The 23,539-nt window shown below is 39.8% G+C and overlaps 1 protein-coding gene across 3 annotated transcripts in view; it reads left to right on the top strand.

The window, feature by feature from the left end:
- The window catches only part of cers1 (ceramide synthase 1), a 36,735-nt gene that overhangs the window by 9,149 nt on the left and 4,047 nt on the right, over nt 1-23,539 (top strand). For 2 of the 3 annotated variants that reach the window (XM_037769689.1, XM_037769690.1), the window contains 5 exons: nt 15,409-15,568; nt 19,475-19,655; nt 21,127-21,288; nt 21,679-21,826; nt 21,950-22,110. In XM_037769689.1, coding sequence (XP_037625617.1) covers nt 15,409-15,568; nt 19,475-19,655; nt 21,127-21,288; nt 21,679-21,826; nt 21,950-22,110 — 812 coding nt within the window. Of the gene's footprint in view, nt 1-13,101; nt 13,182-15,408; nt 15,569-19,474; nt 19,656-21,126; nt 21,289-21,678; nt 21,827-21,949; nt 22,111-23,539 lie in introns of all 3 variants that reach the window. The other variant, XM_037769691.1, reaches the window with a different exon arrangement.

Below are 23,539 nucleotides of genomic sequence, written 5' to 3'. Positions count from 1 at the left end.
CCTAAAAAGTTGCATGTGTGATGTCTTTGGTTGGCTGCCTGCAGGATTGTTCCAACCTGTAACGCACTCAGTATCAAGCTGTCCAGTTCAAATTCCCTACTGACGTATTTGGTGGCCTGCCTGTCAAGTTCACCAGCTGGTTTCTATATCACTGCCTTTTTGAAGCATTTGAACCCATTGTACAAACTGTTTTTCCAGCCATCTGCAGTGTTACGACATGGCTCGAGTGGCCTCAACAAAAAGTAGTCACACCATGATCAAACGTTGACAAAATATATTTTATTAAATCAAATCAAACCAAATCATGAAGTTTAAAGGGTCCAAATAAGGATTGTTAAGATGTGGAGCGTTGATGTCAGTATAATCAGCAGTGTAAGTGTGCATGGAGTGATTATGTGTGTGTTGTAACGTGCAAAACAAGGCATACGGATAAACTAAAGCAACATACTAAACCAAACCAAATTGATAGGGAAAAGTAGGCGTCGTCACAGCGGTATCAGTAAATATTATTATTAAGATAGATAAAGATTTGAATTATGTATCAATAATTTTAAAGTTTGGTAAATTACAGAAAACTCTTAACCCTGTTCTTACACACCTCCTATCCCTCAGTGCCCTGCTAATTAATGCTCATTCCACACACACAACTACCATGCTATATGCCAGAAAAATATTTAGTATGTCCCATACAGAGTATGTCAAATGCAGTATGCCAAAAATACCAGGATGTCCTACTACATCCGGTCGTATTTTGCGGTATGCAAGCCAGCATGCTTTTCTGGCTCTTAAGAGCAAGAGGATCAAAGTTCAAGGCACAATGTTATGACGAAGTAGTCCCAGTTGTATGGATACTGCATGCAACAGTACGTACGTTGTAAGGGCAGCTGCAGAACGTACTAAAAGTAAAAAGAAAACAGTATGTTTGGAACGTAGCCTGAGGCTCATATGTCAAGCTTAGTTGATTGACAGAAAAACAATCGGCAACTATTTGAAAATAGCGAAAACACAAAACATTCTCTGTTTTTTCTGATTTACATCATTGTATATTGAATATCTTTGGGTCTTGGACTGCGCCATTTTTTCTCTACTGTTTTCACATTTCATACACTAATCGATAAATCGGAAAAATGATCAGCAGATTAATTGATAGTGATAACAAGCGTTAGTTGCATCCCTACTCTTGTGCTCTCCGTCGGGTGAACAAGAGAGAATGCAGTCTTCAGGTGTGTTCAGAAATTCTCCATATTAGATGTATTCCATATTTAATGAAACAGTTTGCAGTAGAGCTACAACAATTAATCGATTAGTTGTCAACTATTAAATTAATAGCCAACTATTTTGATAATTGATTAATCCATTTGAGTAATTTTGTAAGAAAAAAAAAGTAAAAATCCTCTGATTCCAGTTTCTTAAATGTGATTATTTCCTGGTTTCTTTACTCCTCTATGACAGTATCTTTGAGTTGTGGACAAAACTAGACATTTGAGGACATCATTTTGGCCTTTGGGAAACACTGACAACATTTTTCACCATTTTCTAACATGTTATAGACCAAGCAACTAATCGAGACAATAATCAACAGATTAATCAACAATGAAAATAATCATTAGTTGCCGCCCTAGTTTGTAGAAGACTCTTTCACACACCATAATTTAGTACGAGCCTGGAGTTGTTGTAAAGACAGACAGCAGGTGTATCAGGGATTCCACTGAAGGTAGAAACAGCGAGGGGGCTTGTATACTCTTTAACCTGGTGAATCACAGCCAAAGCAGCCGTGTGTACCAGCAGCTACAAAATCAGCATCATGAATCAGCGGTGTTTGCTGACGGTGACAGTCCAACTCTCCTCTGGTCAACTGGAATGTACTGTTAGGCCTTGACCGCCACAGAGCTGCTGTGGCCAGCCTCTTAATCTTCTTCCTCTTCCTCTCGCTTTCTTTCTCGCTTACTCTCCTCCAGATTGACTCAGTCGACAGGCAGTCATTAGACAAGAACACACTGTCACTGTAGGCTTCACACTTGGCAGCTGTCTCTCCTCTAACAAGGCCACTCTATAACAGTGTGAAAGAGAGTGCAGTAGTTGGAGGAAAGTTCATTTTGTTATCATTTTCATGCACTTTTAGTCCATGTTTATGTGTGTAATGTGTGGTTCATTTAAGTCCACAGAGTGTTGATAATTAATTGGATGCTTCTTTTTGCTGTGGTTATGGGTAGGGTCTCAGAAGCATTCTTGGGATGCATTTAAATTAGTTGCTCCGTCCCGGTCTCTCTCTCTTGCTGTCTGTGGAAGAAACTGGCACATCCGCATGGACTCACAATCAGAAAGGGAGCACTTTCCTCTGTTAAATGTGATCAGAATAGTTGGCTTTCTCCTTTGTCCTCCTCTCCCCTCAATTCACCTCATCTCACCTTTTTACTCTGTATCATTCTTAATTCTTGATCTAACTTTTATCTGTTCTGCCCTCACATTTCTCTGTCTCGTCCAAGCCCCCAGGGAGAGCGCCAGGCTTTGAAGCAAATTTTCGTAGTGGCCAAACGAGGGTACTACAACTTCCGTGTCCGTCATGTCATGCTATTGGGCCCCAAAAGACTTTCCCATAGACTTACATTGGGAAAGATCGTCTGTAACTCAGCGGATTTTTTTTAGGTAAATCAACTTCCCAGTACGAACACTTGAATAGCCCTTATTTAAATCATTAGGTCCTAAAAGTTGTAAAATGTACTAATAGCTGGAAGCAGAGTTATTTTCATTCCTCCGTTCATGTGAATGAGACCCAGACTTCAGGCTGGGAGGTGGAGTTAAAGGAAACGCTACTTCTCTTTCCTAAGATGAGTCAAAATGTCTGCAGTGAGAAAGGTCTATTGGCTGCGTATTTCACGCGGCATTCTGCTCCCTTTCCGCTGTCTGCACTATCTCTCCCGCGCTTAGCGCCGCCCGAGACAGTTGTGATTGGTTTAAAGAAATACAAACAAACCCTTTTCCCCTAAACCAGAATGATAATGTGTGGAGCCAGACCTTTCTTTAAAGCTGACACAGCACTGTGGAGATAGGTCTGGCTGTGCGAGACTAAGGTTGTAACAAAATGACTGTAGCCAAGGTGTGACTCAGAGAGACCATACTGTCTTGTCACACTTCGAAATCCCCTGAAAGACACGATATTTTGGCAAAGAATGACAAAAATCCTCCAGTGGAGATGATTAATGTCTAAACTCTGGATCAGTGTCTAAATATACATTTTTTAAAGTTTGTTTGGTTTGTATGTGGACTTTTGGTAAGAGGCAGTGATCAACAGTATATAGAGTCTTTGAAACTCTGTGAAAGGCAAGCAAAATCATCTAAATTTAAGGCATTTAGTATTAAATTGTCTTACAGTGTGTATATTACACTATGACAGTGATTTGGGGATCAAACATGTTTTACTTTTAAGTGACCTATTTACAAGGCATCCTAAAGGGAAACATTAAAGAGGACCTATTATGCTTTTGTGCTTTTTCCCTTTCCTATAGGGTGTTATATAGTTTTTTTTGTGCATAAAAGGTCTGCAAAGTTACAAAGTCCACGCCAAAGGGAGTTACTCTCCCCCACAGAAACACTGCTCCTGAACTGCCTGAAACTCCTTGCTTGAAGTCCTGCCTTTTCTTCTGTTACGTGGTGATGTCACCAAGTTGCACATTTTGCCTAGTGGCTACTTTGGCACTCCCTTAAACAAAGATAGTTAGAGCGGAGTTGGAGCGGACTCCAAAGAGTTTGGTTTCCAAATATGCACCTGAAAATGAGCATAATATGTCCTCTTTAATTTTTTTTGGATTATCAAAGTGAATGAAAACTAAAATAGATCCAGGATTACATTGTTTGATTAGCTGCACAGGTCTACAGTGCCACTACCACAGAACCCTGTAATGTGTGCCTGCCTTACTTCTTGCTTTAATCCATAACCTGAACCAATAACCCTAACCTTAATCCAAACATCCCATCACCATTTAACTCCATTAGACTGTTAGTGTAATGAGGCCTGTATGCAATATCGGAGCTATAATCATCAGCCTGAGACGAGAGTCTCTAACTTGAAGAAGACTCTGGTCAGTTTGTGATACAAACACACACGCGTTATCAGCATGGATCTCTCAATACGATACTATATATATTGAATCTTAAAATACCAATTTGATTTGTAATTTTTGAAGGAATAGGAGGCAGGTTTACAGACTCCGCTAGCCAGATTTGTATTTATTATTCACACCCATATGGTGTCAAGCAAGAAATGTGTGTGGTTACATACGGAATATGTGACTTTGCCATGACAAGGCTCAAAAACAATTCTAATCATTAAACTCCAAAAAAAAAAGCACCAGAACTTGCATTTAGCATGGGCAGTTGAACCTTTGCTTTATGTATTATCATCATACTCCACATTTGTTTTCACTTTCCAGAGTCATAAATGCACCATAAAAGTCTATAAAATAAAAAAATAATGGTACGTCATTAAATTGATTGGTCCATCTTTAACAGTCAACATTGCTGTGTTTTAAGATAGCGTCCATCTGTTGGTGGACGATTATGGCGTGCTCATGAACCATCGGCCTGTTGATGCATACATAGATCGGCCTGTTGAAGACACACACATTCGCTCAGTGTTGCCGGTGGCGTGGTTAGTGCATTATAAATGACAGCCGTATGTCAGTTTTGACATGGAGCAGCTTGACTGAATATCTTAACACTTGACTGAGACTGAACCTTTATGGTATTTTTCCACACTCTCTCTCTCTGTTGCTTTAACCATTCCAGAAACTTGACGATTTAAAATTGTATTATGTTCACATAAACATGTTGTTCTTGCAGTATTGGCAGAGACAGCATTATATACTGTACTGTTGAGTATGGAAGTCATCAGACTGACACAAATAAAAACCATATGACCAAACATCACAAACTTTATGCTCACGGCAAAAAAGAAAAGGGTGTACAACTGCATTGGATAAAGAACTCACTGTATGCTGCTTGAATGCCACAGTGTTGTATGTACTGATGGACTAAATGTAACAGGGTGGGAAGCTAATGTTCTGTCCCTGCAGAGCGGATAAATGTACTGTCTTCAGCCAAAACGTAACATCATGGTTGGTGAATGAATGTTTATGATACATGGAAATGGGTCAAGAATTAGCCAATACCAAAAACTTTAGCATAAGACATTTTCTAGTTAACTTGTATGTTGATTTTTGTGCTGTTGCCTGTCATGTATTCAATATAATTAAGAACATGCATTTTCTTTTTTGGCTCAGTGTTACTGAGGTGGATGAAAGTCTCTCCTGCTCTATGTTAGGTTGTTTTAGCCTCTCTAATCGTTGCTGTAGTCCCCCCCTAAATAATTTATACTCCTTTTACTGACTTGCTTTATAATGCAATAATACAACGTAGACTCCAGAATAAAAAGACACCTAAAAAGCCCCAGACCCAGCAGTGCCTGTGTGTTCACTACAGTATGTGAGGAAACAGCGCTGTGCAGCCACAGAAAATGAAGATAAAGGAATAAAGAAAACTAAAACTAACTATATCTCACATCACGTTATGATGTTTAGGACTAGAACCTGATTTTACCCAATTCAAAAATATGTAATAGAAGTAGTGTACGTGAGTATACAGTATGTTTTAGCTTAATCTTGTGGAAGTCTTTTACTTTGATGCTCCAGGAGTTAATTTGAGAACAAATTAGGGAGGTTAAGGTCTCCACTGGGATCAACTAATAGGCTAATAAGGCTAGACCTCCTTCTAACAGGTGCACCTGCTCTCTATCTCTCTCATGCACACACAAATTGTGACACATACTATATATGCTGAGAGACCATATGGAAGCTCTCACACGCATGACAGAAAGGTGTCAAACCCATTCCTTATTTGAATATATCTACAGCAGGAACTGAAACCACTGCGGGCTCAATTTAGAGTATGTTTTCTGTGAGTGTCAGATGAGGTACATTAGTTACCATGCCAGTCAAATTACAACAGAGTTAAAGACTTAAATGCTGTGTTTCATAGTATTTAAGATGTTTTGCAGTTTAGTTTAAGTAATTTTTAAGACTTTTACATGACCTGCAAACACCTCAAGCTTGTTAAATAGCAGATAGCTTTTCATTTCATGAATTAAAAAACTACTGCAAGATTTAGGGTGATACCTGCAAAGATACCATTGATGGCATTAAAGAATCAGTCAGTGAAAAATGGTCTGATTCTGACGACAAAGTGAAGAAGCTGCTGACTGACAAACTACAAAAAAAATAGCTGAAAAACTGAGTTGGAGCGGGCGCATATTACTGGAAAGTTTTCTCTATCCTTCACCAGGCTCATTGCCAACAAGTAAAGACAAACTGCAATATCATTTAGGGAGCTACTTATCCCACTCACCTTCGTAAGCTCTATATTTTACAAAAAAGGTTTTGCAGAATTGCCACATTTAGCAGCAGGACAGAACACTCCCTCTCTTCAATCAGCTCAATATTCTATACATTTTGAACATAAATATACATTAGACTTGTATTTTCGTCAGACTGCTTTCTTTCCCTTACGTTGTTCAATCCTCTGAACAGCCACACAGGTGTGTTTTCAGTTCATCGCGCTGATTAGACCTCTGCTCAGGACTAACTGAGTGACATCTTCCTGAGTCTCCTGTTAGCTTTGTTGAACCTGGTAGGGCGGGACAAGTTACACCTTCATCATTGTTATTGGTAGATGAAGATTTGTGACCTGATAAACTCCCATCAAAGCTCAGCAGAGGTCTAATCAGCCGGAATAACTGAAAACACCTGTGTGGGTGTTCAGAGGCTTTAAATACTTTCCAGCCTAACTGCTATGTACATAACTATAATACGAAAAATGCCATATGGTTACACCTCCCAGTGTTTTGTACTGTGCTCTGTCGATTCTCTATTAGATATAAGGGGGCTCAGCTATGGAACAGTTATATTCAGACTCAACAGACTCATACACACACATAGGTTACATATGCAAACGCACACACTCTCGCTACATTATTTTATGTTTTTACTTGATTAATGTTGCTTACTTTATGTTTGCTTGTTTGTTTACTTTTGTTGATGACATGACTTTTGTATTTGCTTATATTGCATATTGAGGTGAGATTCCTTCTAGCCACTTATCCACTAGGTTTTTTTAAGTCTCACCTGCACTACTCGCTACTTTTCTTTTATTGTTGCATCTCTGCTGCTTTGTTTTAGTGTGTAAATCAATCAAAATCACTACCCAAAGTCAGGAGGAGGCTGGTAAATTTGTTTAATCTGCGGTGGTCAAACAGTGTGTTTTTTACATGGCACTACAGTCATAAATTGTGGTCATTTATCGCTCGTGGAGAGTGGAGATGGGAGCTCGTCCAGTCACGTACGTGCAAATGAGTTTGCTCAGTGGCGACGGTGCCTCGTCTTATCGTGTGTTTTTAATCAAATCGGGTTCACATGTTCAGCCAGCCTCTTGGTTCAGCAACAGTATTCCAGCAGTGTTGGACCGGCCATCTGGAGTGATGGGAGTTGTCCTGGTGGGCCAGAAGTTTAAGCAACATCCATATGGAAAGTCAAAAACCATCACATGCTGCTTGATCCTGAATTAGTCTGGTCAGCTTCATCCAGATGTGCTTAATGAAATCATTGTATCTCATGGCCCGTTTCTTTTTGTTGGAATGAGCAGAACTGTTATCCGTCAAGGTCCATATCAAGGATACAGTATGATTGGGCTCATTTCACAAAATATAATATGTTTTTCTGTCAAACCTCAACATATGTTGCCTTCAGGCAAAGTATCCTTATACAACAGTTTGTATAATATTTTATGAAAAGTTATTAGTTAGTATTAGTATTAGTTTTCCTACGAATGTCCAGCAACACGTGACACATGTGTCAATTTCCGCTCGTTACATGCATATAGTCTTTTCAAAATAAACTTCTGTCTTTGCAGGAAATAACTTAGTTAGGTTTAGGCAACAAAATTACTAATATTATACTTCCTGGTTCACAATTTCGTGGATAACATACAAATTGATTTTGTGGGATATACAGTGTATGAATTACAGTGCATTCATTATCGTTGTTGGAACTTGATTCAGGTGCCCGTTAAAAAAAAATCAAGTTGAGCCAAAATAGTCAGTATAAAAAGGGGATGAATATGGGAAAGTATGGATTTTGACCCATAGATATGTATCATATATATATATATATATATATAAATGTCACTTACATCCCTCTGGTTGATCAGAGGCCGTCACTGAACGTCTTTAATCTGTAGTCCATTTCCTTTTATTGCGTCACATATAAATTAACAGCCGACTCATCAGAAGAAAGGATGTGGATGTGAAGAGGTCTAGGCTGAAAAAGCTGCCATTAACCAACATTAGTGACCTGGAGAGGTTAGAAGAAAGAGAGAGGGAGCCAAGGAAAGGACAGCCAGGACCTATTTTCTCACTGTCCCAGTATGTAACACAGTACAGAATACATAGGCAGAGAGACTGTAGTTGAATCAATGACGTTGACCCACACTTTAACACTTCTTGATGTGGCTTCACTCCCACATTGTTGTTACTTTTCGTCATACAGACAACAGCCTCACTGTGATGAAGCCTGTTGCTGTGTTAAGCTGTGGATAATGCACTAGTGAACTAACTAATTGAAGGCCTCTGACTGATGGTGATGATTGCTAATGAAGCCTATAAGCCTGTAGGTCCAGACTTCTGATTCACATTCAGCCATTTAATCTGTAGTGTGATCATTCATTGCTGTTTCCACCAGTCTGAGAAGCTACTAATGATTAACTAACATCTAATCAGAGCTAAAAAGGTGGGATTAAAGGGGACTAATCATGAAAAACTCATACATTTGGGTATCTTGAATGCCTACCAACCCACAAACTGTGAAATAAGTCAACCCAGTCCCTTCCTATGTCATATGCAGGCTCATTAAAATATATCGCCCACAGCTTTGAACTACCTTTGCAAAGGTGCACCATATTCTTACCGGAAGCCAGTCACATCAGACTGGGTTTTTCAGGAGGGGGGGTTAAATAGAGGGTGAATACAGGTAGATTCAGACAGCATGAGGAAAATAATGTGTTTTTTGAACATTAAAGTATGTAAACATAATCTAGAAGAAACATGAAAAATGACATAGGTGGGACGGATACATTAATCGCTACAGATTGGTTAGGGTACAATAAAACAAAATAACCTTCCTTTCTCCCAACAAGATATCAGTTAGTATGAACACAATGTCAGGACGAATGAAGTGAAACAAAACGGCAATTCAGTCTGATTGTCAGGCTACTAAAACTGTCCACTAAAGATCAATCTACAGTTGGATTTGAAAGATTTTACCACTATTTGTTGGTAAATAAGTATTAGATATTGTAAGCAAGGAATGGTAATAATAAGCAGCCACAGTAAACATGCAGGCAACATGTGCTCATTACATTATGAATATAAAGCCTCCAACAAATCATTTAGACAAGAGACATCTTTTACTGTGTCATTCCTGTCACATGAAAATCCAACAATAAAGAAATTCAGCGAAGGAAATACTCTCTGGATCCTTCTGTCTCGGTCTGGGGCAAGAGCTTTATCCCCAGTGACAGCTGTCCGCTCATCACCTTGTTAAGGACAATGGGGGAGTGAGGCGGGAGTGGTGGGGGGGTAGGTGAGATCATTTTCTCTTTATAGCAGCAGATATTCTGTTTTACGGTGAGATAAAATAGATCTGTAATAAAGGGGATAAACACTGTTGATTCTAACCTACTTAGAGCACCAGAAAAGTTTGGAAGACACCTCAAATAGTGTTGTGTAAATTGTTAATCACAGATAAAAAGGCTATATTCACTTGTAAATATAGTCTAAAACTCCGGCCATTCGTTGGATTTGCCTTTGTAAATCCCATTTGGAGAACGAAGGGAATCTGTGCCAGAACTGGGTTTAAAAGTGACACTGAGACGGACAAAGTGACGTCATATTAACGAGAGAGATCGAAGGAATGAAAGAGGGTGAATGAGAGGGGGCCTTATTGAACAGATCCACACATGAGCCAGCATCCTGACTCACTGGCCCAGTTTATCTTCTTACGCAACAGGCCAGTGGAGTCCATTCACCCTCTCTCTCCTCTCAACACTTGCTCCGAGGAAGGGCAGATGGGGGGAGTGAGAACTTTTAGAGAGTGGAGGGCGAAAGGAAGGGCAATGGGATGCAGCTGCAGATAAGCAGAGGGGAAAGGACGGATGAGGAAGGACTCTAGTGGAGGAGAGACGGAGGCCACACTGTAGGGCTTTGCCATCATCCCTGCGTGGTTGCTAAGGGAACCAATTATTTGTCGTCAAGTCTCTTCACACCGACTCTTCCTGTCATACACACTCTCTATTTCTCTTCCGTTTCCTTTCCGCCTTCTGTTTTAAAGATGCTTCTCTTCAGCAAAAGAACGAGTTCAGCCGTAGTCTGTCTGTCAGAGAGAGAGAGAGAAAGAGAAGAAGAGAGGAGAAGCTGTTGAATGGTCGCAGGTCCCAGCTGAGTGTAATTCAAGGCCCTGTCATTTATCCGACAGAGGACGAGTGGATTATCTCAGTGTCCTTGACCCACTATACCCCCACTTTGTAGGCTGGCATAGAAAACTAAAGGGTAGATGGATAGAGTGGGTGGATAGGACCCAGTGTGATGGTGGGCTGGCTGGCACAGAGAGACAATAATGGAGTCATTGGCAAGCTGTTATATAATCTCTCTGAATCTGCATTTGAAACAAAGATTTTGCCCCTGCTGTGTGGTTTTGGTTGCTTAAAGGCCGAGACCAGAGAGTGCATCTGTCCAAAACTAGTCAGGAAATAAAAAGACAACATTTCCCCTAACAAATGTAACTGTAACCGAACCTCAAAGACAAACCTGCTACCAGCTGGTGCCGGGTCATACCACTGCCCTGCTCTTTACCCGCAGTAACAGGCTTTGTGTACATATTTAGGTTTGGGGTTTATTTACTCTTAAAAACAGGTGTTTAAACATTGAAACTGGATGTAATCATGAAAATTCTTGCTCTATAGTCACGCTGGGTGATAATCTAGAAACAGCACTGCATTAAAAAATGCATGGGGCTTCTTCGGTGAGGGCGCGTCGCTGCAGGTACAGATTAGAAGAGGAAACGTGATCCAGGGAATCCAGTTTGAGTAACAGATCCATGAGTTTGAAAGCCTATCAGACACCGAAAGAGCGGTTTATGTTACTGTGAGGAAAGATCTGACAACTCTGCAAAGTTTTCACGACAGTTATTGTTATATTGTCTTTGGGGCTGTCAATTGCTAAAAATACGTAATCGCGATTAATCGCATGATTGTCCATAGTTAATAGAGATTAATCACAAATTAATCACACATTTTTATTTGTTCAAAATGTACCTCAAAGGGAGATTTGTCAAGTATTTAATACTCTTATCAACATGGGAATGGGCATATATGCTTGCTTTATGCAAATGTATGTATATATTTATTATTGGAAATCAATTAACAACACAAAACAATGACAAATATTGTCCAGAAACCCTCACAGGTACTGCATTTAGCATAAAAATATGCTCAAACCATAACATGGCAAACTCAAGCCCAACAGGCAACAACAGCTGTCAGTGTGTCAGTGTGCTGACTTGACTATGACTTGCCCCAAACTGCATGTGATTATCATAAAGTGGGCATGTCTGTAAAGAGGAGACTCGTGGGTACCCATAGTACCCATTTTCATTCACATATCTTGAGGTCAGAGGTCAAGGGACCCCTTTGAAAATGGCCATGCCAGCTTTTCCTCGCCAAAATTTAACGCACGTTTGGAGCGTTATGTAACCTGTGTTATGTATCCACTTAGACTCAAGGATGAACTGATTAGATTTTGGTGGTCAAAGGTCAAGGGTCAAGATCACCGTGACCTTATGTCTGTCCCATTCTTGTCATATAAGAGGAACGTCTTGAATGATTTCTTCAAATTACGCATAAACGTCCACTTGGATTTAAGGATGGCCTGATTCGATTTTGGTTGTCAAAGGTCAAAGGTGAAGGTCACTGTGTTTTTTGGCCATAACTCAAAGATTCATATCCTAATTATGACAATTTCACACAAATGTCTAATAGGATGAAATGATGGAGTGATGACATTTTGGGCAGACATTGATGTAAACTGCAACTTGACTGGTTGGTGGAGGAATACAACTGCGAGGCGGCAGTTCTAGTTTATACAGTGCTAATGTTGTCTGAACAGGTTCCCTTTGAATTTCCTTATACCACTCAAAGAAAATGACATACTTTACAAACATTCAACTTCAAGTTGTCTCATGCAGTTTCAGTACAACCACATAATCTGTTACTACCTGCCTGAATATTCCACACCACCACTTTGGTTGTAAAATGCGGCTGACACTCTTTCATAAGAAAACTGTGTCACTACTCGCAGTGTAAGCGTAGCCACAAACGATGACACAGGAAATGTAACGGAACAGATGTGGATATAAAGGCATTAGTAAGAGATGCACGAGCAGTGAGACAGCAGAAACTGTAACAGTGACTAACAAGTGAGGTATGAGTTGGTGTCTGCAGTAACCTGTGTCAGCCACCAGTGTGTTCAGCCTGTGTTGAGAGTGCGTAGGATTATGTTTTTGTGTATCGGAGGGGTGATGTGGTGGAAGACGGGGTGGAGGGGAGGGTTATGCTGTGTGCTGACAGCTGGCTTCTATAAATAAATGTCGCAGGCAGGGGGGAGACACAGGGGTGGAGAGACAAAGAGCGAGAGAGCTGGGAAGAGGACGGGGGAGAGGACGAGGGACTGATACAGATGTACTGAGGGACTTAAAAGAATGTGGTGAGTGTCCTGAGCTGCGGTCATGACTTACCGAACACACACACCACATGTCACCGCAGTCTCAACCAATCAGCAGCCCCGGGTGGGATCATGTGCCCCCTTGTATCTGCCTATCTTCTTCTTCATGTGTCACGGCTTGAGGACCACAAAGTCTGTTGCCATTACATTCGATCTCACATCAGTGTTGCCCTGTCAGCTTCCTTCCCCGTCTTCTTTTGACTCTCTTGTGTGTCACGCAGGGACTCCATCAAATCCAGAAAACAGCAGAGAAAGAGACATAAGAATGAGGCAGAGGGAAAGAAAGAGGAAAAGAATGAAAGTGAGATGATAAACAAGAGATAAAAGACTGTACTGGTGTCGTGTTTTTTGTCACATGGACAGGAAAAGTATCAGACATAAAGAGTTTTTGGTTTCTGTGACTTTCTGAGAACACACGCGACTCTCCTCCATGAATTTGTCATGTAGTCGGTCACTGAGCCCTGTCGTATCATATCCTGTAGACTTGCTGCTTGGTAACAAGTGACCGAGATGTACTGTATCACTGACACCGGCAACTTTCACTTTCCCGCCTCCTATTACACCATTTCATTGCCTACCAAAGTGGTGCATGCGTGTGTGTATGGGCTGGATTTAGTTTCCTTACTTGGCACCGCAAAGACGCACTGAACACCTGCCTTTCTTACTGCTTACCTGTCATTCTGCACGTCTTTGTAACTCAGTGGTTATGATTCAGAGTTTCTGCGGCCACAATGGAGATAGAAGGTGGGAGTGAGGGGTCAGCGAGATTAGGGAGGTGATGGGGGAAGATAACACGGCCCCAACTAGCGAGTAGGTGGGGCCATCGTGTTATCAGGCTGCATCAGGAAGTCAGGAGCCTTCTCTCTGACTTCCTCTATTTCTACTTGCATAGTAAACCATAAGCCGACTCGTAAAAGACATGTGTCTGTGGGCAGACAGTCCCGTGGTTGTATTGTACTGTAGTTTACTGGTAATGTGTCAAGAAGAGAACGACATACAGAGAGGAAGAGAGTGCATGTGTACATGTTATTTGAGTTATATGCATATGTGAAAACGACATGTGCTGTATCTTATCTGTATAGCATCTAAACAACATCCTGACACTGTCTAGCAACACGCCAGTAGTCATCTTACATCTTAATAGGGTCATCTTACACTTTCTAATAAATGAATAAAAAAAAATCATGTGTTTATTATTGAACGTACAGAGCACTGGTTCCCAACCTGGGGGTCCCGACCCCCATTAGGAGTCGCCAAAGCTTCATGGTTGGTCGCAAGGCCTTCTTGATTTTAAAGGTCTTAGGCAACTTTTTTTTTTTAAATATACAGTTTGCCTATACCTCAGCATTTCATTAATTACTGTGAAGAAAACTAAATTAAATTGTTATTTTTTAAAGTTGAAATATAAACTAAAAACAAATCTCACAGGATAAGGACACGCTGAAGACCTGAACACAAGTTATATTCACAGAGCCTTCCCTCTCTGTTAAACAGCCTCATCCTGCATTAGAAACATACGCAGTGAAAACAACCAAAGAGAAAACACTGAATTTGTCAAAAAAGAAGCCTGTTAAGTATGAATGATTGTTAAAAATTAAAAAAAAAATACACAATACAGACAGAGATTTGTGTTAAAAGTCCCTAAAAATGACAAGAAAACTCATCTGATGCAATATTCACAGGAAATAATCTGCTCAAATCTCATTCACTCATTCACTCAATCATTCACTATTTAGGTTAATTGTACAGTTTATCAGTTGTTCTGTACTATTATTGTTATGCATTGAATATAATATGAAATATCCATAAATATATCATTTAGTCAGGAGTCATCAGTTTACTCAATGATAGAAAAGGGGCCCTTTAAGGAAAAAGGCTAGGAACCACTTGTGTAGAGGATGTTGGCATTCTCAAAACCATCGACGAGCTTCTCCATTTCAAAAATATACCATTGGTTTGAACTTTGTGCACAGTGATACAAGCATGCTGTTCATGTGATGCATGTTTGGTAGTTCAACTGTTTATTATAAAAACACAATGTACACACTATCCTTTCAATGTCTTCATTCTTACTTCCTTTTAGACCCGTTTGTTTTCTGCAGCCAGAAAGTTTATTAGTTCAGAAAAATGTGCCCAAGGTTGTTGCAACAATTACAATTCCTCGGAAAAACATCTGTGGTCCAACTGGCCAAAATATTTGAGTCTTTGCAAAGAGACAGTGTTTTTTTTCTCTCTCAGCCTTTACATCATGGAACAAATCTTTGAAAAAAAAAACAAAGAGACCAAATGATTTCAGCTCAGAAGCCACAACAATGAAAAGAATCCATGTAGTGGATTGTTTGCCGTTGAGAGACTTGTATTGAATTTCACTATTCTGTAAAAGAACACCGTCTAAATTAATGACTTGTTATTGTGTCTAAAGGACCTCCCAGCAGTTCACATGCCAAAAGAAGCAGCTAAATTAATTCAGAGTGTGACTTCCTCCTCTCCGTCTGACTGTGGTTCTCCTCTGTGCTCTGTCCCTGCAGCCTCTAGCACAGTGGTGCAGGCTGCTGCCCAAAGATGCTGCCAAGATGCCGGAGAGCGCGTGGAAGCTGGTCTTCTACACCATGTCGTGGTCATACAGCACCTACCTGCTCTTCTTCACCTCCTACACCTTTTTCCATGACCCGCCCTCTGTCTTCTACAGTAAGATACACAACAACAGTGTGAACGGATAACATCATGTAAAGGTTGTTTATTTAGCAGTTTGTGCACTAGTCCTCTCTGGGATCTGCTAATTAAATGACTGACTCCTCATCACGTTCAAAAGAAAAGGGCTCTGCAATAATTCAATATGATAATTTATTGTCTTTCAATGGATTTGTATCGTGATGAAATCATATATTGAGATATTGTGATACAGGTCGTCTAAATTAATGACACAGTAAGCACACACTAACTCAAATATCTCGAAAATCTGATCATTTTGCACTTAAGTTCTTAATTACATGAGAAAATACTCAGTACTTTTCATTTGTTAAGTATTAACCTTAGAGCTGCAACAATAAATCGATTAATCATTTAGTTGTCAACTATTAAATTAATCGGCAACTATTTTGATAATCGATTCATCGATTAGAGTAATTTTTTAAAGAACAAAAGTCTGAGTTCTCTGATTACAGCTTCTTAAATGTGAATATTTCCTGGTTTCTTTACTCCTCTATGACAGTAAACTGAATATCTTTGAGTTGTGGACAAAACAAGACATTAGAGGACGTCATCTTGGGCTTTGGGAAACACTGATCAACATTTTTCACCATTTTCTGACATTTTATAGACCAAACAACTAATCGATTAATCGAGAAAATAATCGACAGATTAATCAACACTGAAAAGCCCTAATTTAATTCACCCAGGAATATACAAAAATAGGCTTTATTTATTGAAATAGCAGAAAACCTGATATATTGTGATATATATCGTTATCGAGATATGAAATGACCTATATCGGGATAGAAGATTTTGGCCATATCGCCCAGTCCTAGTTTAAAAAATCTGTCAGTATTTAATATGTTGAATTGAAATTCCTTGTCAGTGTTTGAAGCTAGTCCATATTAGATGAATACTGACCTCAGAAAAAAAGCAGTTTAATAGTATTGTAGCCATTTTCTTTCCTAACCTTTCAAAGAGCTGAAGTTGTTTTAATCTAATGAAACAGCAAGCAGCACGTCTTAATCCTATAGAGACTCTGTGGGGGTAAAATGCCACTGAGTATTCAAATAGAGAGATATTTATAGCAGTGCATACTGGATATACAGCCTGGTGGTTCATGCATATTCTGAGCCTTTAATTAATCACTCTTACCTGTTATCCAATCATCAGTCATCAGCTGTTATTGATACAAAACCCCCCCAAAATTATTTTTATAGCAGTCAACAGGACATAAATTAAATTACAATAATTCAAAATAGAGCAAAGTTTTCTGATAGAATACATTACGTTTTGCACTTATTATCTACATAATTGTACCTAATGGATGACTATCTGCACTGCTAATGGAGGATGGATGTGACGTCTTTTATGGTCTCTCTGCCTCCTCCATCAGACATGGAGGTGTCAGGGCTCCGGTCGAACTCCATCACTGTGAGTGGAGCGAGCAAAGGCTGGTTGACAGTGCCAGGTTCATCTTTAATAGCTACATCACCTCTAATAGCTGTCAGCCTGAGATGTGTACAGAAGCAGCAGAGTACTGTAATGTGGCTGGACTGTTAGGGAAAGAGAGCGAGAGAGAGAGAGAGAGAGAGAGAGAGCTAAAAAGAGAAGAATTTATTTGGAGAATTAGGAGAAATCAAAGTAGCACAGAAGCGAGGAGGGGTCTGAAGAGAAAAGAGGGGGGGAAAAAAAAGCTTCAGTCTCCAGGAGAGAAAATAGAAGTCTCCAGTTCCCATGCCTCCTCTTGGCAGCTCTTCTGTTGTGATCCATCTAGCAGCCTTCTCCTCAATGTTTAATGACGGAAGGTCCAATCAATAAACATTACACACGGCCCGAACGTAACCCCATCCCACCAGAGACAAACCTTACTCAAACATCGGAGGAGAAAGTTTCCGTCCAACATCTGATAGGTTTCAGAGACATGAGCTCGCCGAGCAGCCTTAACGTACATTTGGCCTGTTTCTCCTGGGGTACTTTAGAAACCCTTTTTAATTCCCCCGAGGTTAAACCTGATCCCTCCAGCCTCCTTCACATACTAACTACCCCAGCTGACCCTTCACATCTGGTACCCCGCCCCAAATGGCCAATGTCCAAATGGTTATATGTGTGTATATAACAATGATCCCACAAGATGAATCCTTTATATCTTCTCTGTGCGTCAGTCCTTTATAGTGTGGCAGATCACTTCTATGTCTTTAAATTAAAGATAAACATTTTTTATTAAAGTTTGGACAAACCTAGTGGAGACAAATTAATTGTTAAATGGAATATTTAAAAAAAAAAATTGAAATAGAATAATTGGCACATTTTGCATAAGTTTGATGCAAATGTTTTCACCTTCAAAATTATATGATTAACCATTTAAAAATGTAATTTTTTTCTCCAGCCTCCACAGTCATTTGTAATCTGAAATGTGTTAGAAATTGCTGAACTACGCTTAACTTTGTATCAAAATATCCTGGTTTTAACTCACATTGTTTGAGAGTTTTGTGAGACGTTTTAACACTTGACAGAGAAGTTCCTCCTCCTCATGACTTGCACTGAGAAGCAGTGAGTCTGAAGTAAATACATCTGTTGGCAATAACGGTTTCCATCTCTATGACAGTTGTGATACAATCACCTCTTTCTGTTTTACTGTGTGAGCCAACAGTCTGAAAACATCAACTAGAAATAACAAGAAGAAAGATAATACAATTATAATACGTACAAGAAAGCTCACAGAGAGTGCACACATCTCTGCCAAAGGCTGCATAACTCTCTACATGTATTTTAATAATACAAAATGTTTAATTTCTAATCTGTATCAAAATGCATATATTGATAGCAAATTATGGTGACTGGCTGATGGCAGCCATCATTTTTACAAGGACTGTTGTGTTGTATGGATGACATGTGAGGTCACTGACTTATGGCTATTGAAATGCATAATGTTGCTGTAGTGCCACATATAGACAGAATGTTATCACATTTATTCTGGCTACAACATAAAGTAAAACGGTATGGCAGACTCATCCACATATTTCATATATCAAGTTTTATAGGAGAGTTGATGAAATAGCATAGCATAGCATCACATAGCATGTAAAAACAAGTGAACGCTCACCGATATACAGTACTGGTGTCAGCTGCCAGGTCATTGTAATCACGGTCCGCTGTCCTGCCTCGGTCTGGGGCTCATTCACATGAACAGAGGAAGGAAAATACCTCTGGATTGAGCTATTAGTGCATTTTTAGGAACTAATGATTTAAATAAGGGCTATTCAAGTGTTAGTACTGAGAAGTTGATTTACCTCATAAAAAAAATTCCGCTGATTTACAGCCGTCTCTTTCCCAATGTAAGTCTATGGGGAAAAGTCTTTTTTTGGCCAAATGGCATCACGTGACGGACACGGAAGTTGTTGTACTGCTGTTTGGTGACTACGAAAATTTGCTTCAAACCCTGGCGCTCTTCCTGGGGGCTTGAAACCAGAAAAATAAAATAAAATAAGAAATTAATAATTACAGAAAAAAAATGTGGTAATGATATATTATTGATAATGAACCTATCCTTGTATCAAATATACTTTAACTACATAATAATGATAATAATAATAACAATAATAATAATGAGTAAATGAAAATATAAAAATATAAGATGCATTCAAAGTAATGATTGAAATAATAAAGAAAAATGATTTGAAAATTAAAAAAAACATGTAAAACCCCCCCCAAAAAAACATATTGAATAAAATGTATATAAATAATAAACACACATATCTGTCTGTTTATTTCTGAGGTCAAAGGCAAACAGTACAAATAAATGTCATCATTTGACAGTTAATGATTAATTTTGCAGTAAAAGCTGACATCCTTAATGTATGTACAGTATCAGTCGGTAACCTCTCGTTCCTGTGTCTCCAGACTGGCAGAGCGGTATGTCAGTGCCTGCGGACATCGCCATAGCCTACCTGATCCAGGGCAGCTTCTACGGACACTCCATCTATGCTACAGTCTACATGGACGCGTGGAGGAAGGACTCCGCTGTCATGGTGGTGCACCACATCATCACGCTTGCACTCATTAGCTTCTCCTACGCCTTCAGGTACTTCTGACTAATTTAATGTGTTTGTCTATTTTTGACCATTACAGGTTTTGGATGAGCATAAAATGTCCTACCATTCAGTTTATGTCATAATACCACATCAAGCCGCATGATGGAGCACAGAGTCATATATGTGATGAATTAAACTTTGGTCATTGTAGTCATTGTGGTCATTAACACACTATCAGCGACCACAATAAATAAAAAATTAAAAATTACTTGGTTCGTTTGCTTTAAATATTTCAGGTTGGACCACCCAAACATTAGCATTGAAACACTAATATAATACAGAACAGTGTATGCACATAATGCTCTCAGCTTTCTGTCTGCAAATTAAAGCCTCTGAACACCCACACAGGTGTTTTCAGTTATTGTGGTTGATTAGACCTCTGCTCAGGTTGAAGGTGGGCCGGAGCTTTGATGGGAATTTATTCTGTCACAAATCTTCATCTGCCAATAAAGGTGTAACTCGTCCCGTCCTACCAGGTTCAAGTAGCTAACAGGAGACTCAGGAAGACGTCACTCAGTTAGTCTGTACACACCCACGCAGTCCGAAGAGGTCTAAGAGGTCTAATCAGCCAGATTAACTGAAAACACAAGTGTGGCTGTTCAGAGGCTTTAAGTGATTTTGCAGAAAAGGGGAGATGGGATAGAGTTTCCTTTTTGTAATTAAATAAAAATGAAATAAAAGCAGAGCAACTGAAAGAAAATTAATTAATAAATGCTTAAAATACACTACATCACATTTTATCTTTCTTTTGCAGTCTTAATTGACTGACAATATCCTGTTTACAGCTTTACTATACATGCTTAAGGAAGGTTGCTGATTTGATTCTTAACAGTGCACAAAACTGACAGATGCCTGCTTGTATAGGACTTGTATTAGAAATAAGATGAAATGTACACTAGACTTTGTCATAGCAGACATTTTGACTTGTCATAGTGGAAAAAGCACAGGTGTAACTAATAACACTAACGATGGCTCTGTTCAATTCAAGTGTGCCAGTGAGAGTGACAGTGAGCCAGCATGCACAATACCTGGATCCTGAAATCCAAGCAGCTAAATGGAATTCAGCCTTCATTAATTTAATTATTTACACCTGTGCTTTTCCTACTGTGACATGTCAAAATGTCTTCCGTGAAAAAGGCCTATTGCCGATATATTTGTGCACGTGCATGTGTCTGTGTGTGTGTGTGCGCACATTGCGCAACCTTATTTCACAGAGTTAGATGTGAAAATATGCTGGCTTTGCAGGTTGTCTCTCCCCCGCTGTCTCTCTCTCTCTGCCCACTGAGCAGCTCTTGTTCTTCGGAGGCAGACCATTAAATTAGCGAAATAGAATGACAAATATCGCCCAAAAAATCACCCAAAAAAAACAACTGGCAATGTACCCAGCCAATCGGCAATATATTCATTCAATCGCTCAACCCTAATATTCACCTAATGTACTGTGTGTTCCCTGTCCCTCAGATACCACAACGTAGGGATTCTTGTGTTGTTCCTCCACGACATCAACGACATCCAGCTGGAGTTCACCAAGCTCAACATCTACCTGAAGTCCAGAGGAGGAGGCTATCACCTGCTCAATGACGTGCTGTCCAACATGGGCTCCGTCAGCTTCAGCATCACCTGGTGAGGCTCAACAAACACAAAGAAACACACACGGTCTTAGATTGTCAGGTTAGACTAGTCTAATTAAACCTCTCTGTTGCATAAATACTAAGACTGACTTAATTTGAGGTTGGAAAGTCATCCACCTCTTCTATGAGGTGTCTTTTCTCACCCATAACAGCGACAGGCTATCCATCTAAGTCAGTTTTACATTACTCACTCATAGGGAAGCTTTATGTAAATTTAAGTGTCTATATCAAGTCTGACATAAAATTGTATCTAAGACAAAGACTAGGTCTATTTTTATGCAACTGGCCCTTGGTCTCCAGTCTTGACAGATTTTCATCATATTCACTCATGAAGATGAATAGATGTGAGTTTCTATGTCTGGTTTTTATTGTGTTCTCTCAGGTTCTGGTTCCGTCTCTACTGGTTCCCTCTCAAAGTGCTGTACGCCACATGTGTGTCCAGTCTCCAGTCTGTCCCCAACATCCCCTTCTACTTCTTCTTCAACACTCTCCTCCTGGCGCTGCTGCTCATGAACATCTACTGGTTCTTGGTGAGGACACACAGGTTTATTAATTCAAACCAAGAAAGCATTTATGGTCAATGTTTGTTTTGTCACAACAATAACACAATCTGACCTCTCTGTGTGTCCTGCTTCCTCCCCTGTTCTGTTCAGTTCATTGTTGTTTTCGTAGTGAAGGTGCTAAAGGTGAAGGAGGTGAACGACGTCAGGGAGTACGAGGACGAGGACGGCAGCAAGGCGGCAGCCGGCCTGCTCAGAGAACCTCGGGCAGAAAACAACAAGGATGATGCTGGACATCACAACTCTGCCCAGGGGTGAGCTAACGCCAACAGACCCTGGCATTTATTTAATCTGACTGAGAGACCTCAGCTCAGGGTGGAAAAATACTACCAGCCAACTGCTGGCAGGTTGTCACTGTAAATGTTGAGTTTGAAACCAAACCAGCAGTCTAAGGTGCTATTTGTAGAATTTCCACATCAATAAATCATTAGTTTTAAGACAGGTCATTAAAGGGCGGGTACATCTGCTTTCTTTTCCGTTTTTTTCAAATGGAAATGCCCACTCAGCCGTTGCAAAAAGCATAAAGTCAGTTAATCGAAGCTAATAAATAAGGTTATAAAAATTGTGAACACTAGCACTAGCTGGGTCAAGGTTCACTCGGCTTAATTTGGAAATAACTGAAGGGGTTATTTCAGATTTTTAAAGTGGGGTTGTAGGTATAGTCCCGCATTCTGCGAGGTCAAATTACTGATTTTGTGAGGCCTGTTGCTGCGTTTTTAACACCAGTGTTAAGTTCTATTGCTACGAGATAGAACTGGGCTTTACCAAAATAAATATTTCATAAATAAACATATTTTAAAGTTTATTTTATATGCACACATAGCCAGATGACAAAACTATGGTTCTACAGCCGTGCAAGCAGCTCTGTGAGACTATACTTCGGCACAGCGGTGCTTTGAGCTAAATGCTAACATCAGTATGCTTACATGCTCACAATGACAATGCTAACATGCTATTGTTTAGCAGTAATAATATTTACCTTGTTCCCCATTTTAGTTTAGTGTGTTAGCATGCTAATATTTGCCAATTATCACTATAGATTATGAATATTTCATAAATAAACACGTTTTAAAATGTATTTTATATGCACACATAGCATGCTAACATTTGCTAACTAGCACTGAACAAAAAGTACAGCTGAGGCTCATGGGAATATTAGTTGCTAGCAGGGCTAATTAATATTTCTCAGTATAAATATGTTGTGATAAGATAATTCAACTTGTCAGCGTAGGCTCTGTATATCTAAAAAATAATAAACACAGTCCTTACAACTGTTTAAATGTGCTTAATACATTGAACTCTTGCTTACAATGAGAGGCTGGTCTCTTCATAGTATGACCACATTGACACAGTTTTGTTTCAGTTGACATAAGTTACATAAAACCCGCGATTCTACAAAAAAGTTGGAGCTTTTATGTCGAATCATGGCATTAATGTAGTGTGACGCCTCTCCTGCTGTCCTGGAGGCTGCCCTGGCTGACCTCGTTAGCTGGTCGTTAGCTTGATTACTCTCACCTGGGCCTTCCAGGCTATGACAGCTGGTCCATTAGCTCACTGTCTCTCATTTCCTACAGCCATATCCACCCTGTACTGTATTGTTGCCTTTTGGCTTTGCACCTTTAACACCTTCACAGAACATATCCATGCATGGCTTTCATTACTGACTTTGCTGATCTACACACT

Source organism: Sebastes umbrosus, chromosome 5 (assembly GCF_015220745.1).
Source record: "Sebastes umbrosus isolate fSebUmb1 chromosome 5, fSebUmb1.pri, whole genome shotgun sequence".
Taxonomy (NCBI): Eukaryota; Metazoa; Chordata; class Actinopteri; order Perciformes; family Sebastidae; genus Sebastes; species Sebastes umbrosus.
The sequence above is the reverse complement of the archived record's forward strand: the minus strand, read 5'-3'. Positions and strand labels throughout refer to the sequence as shown.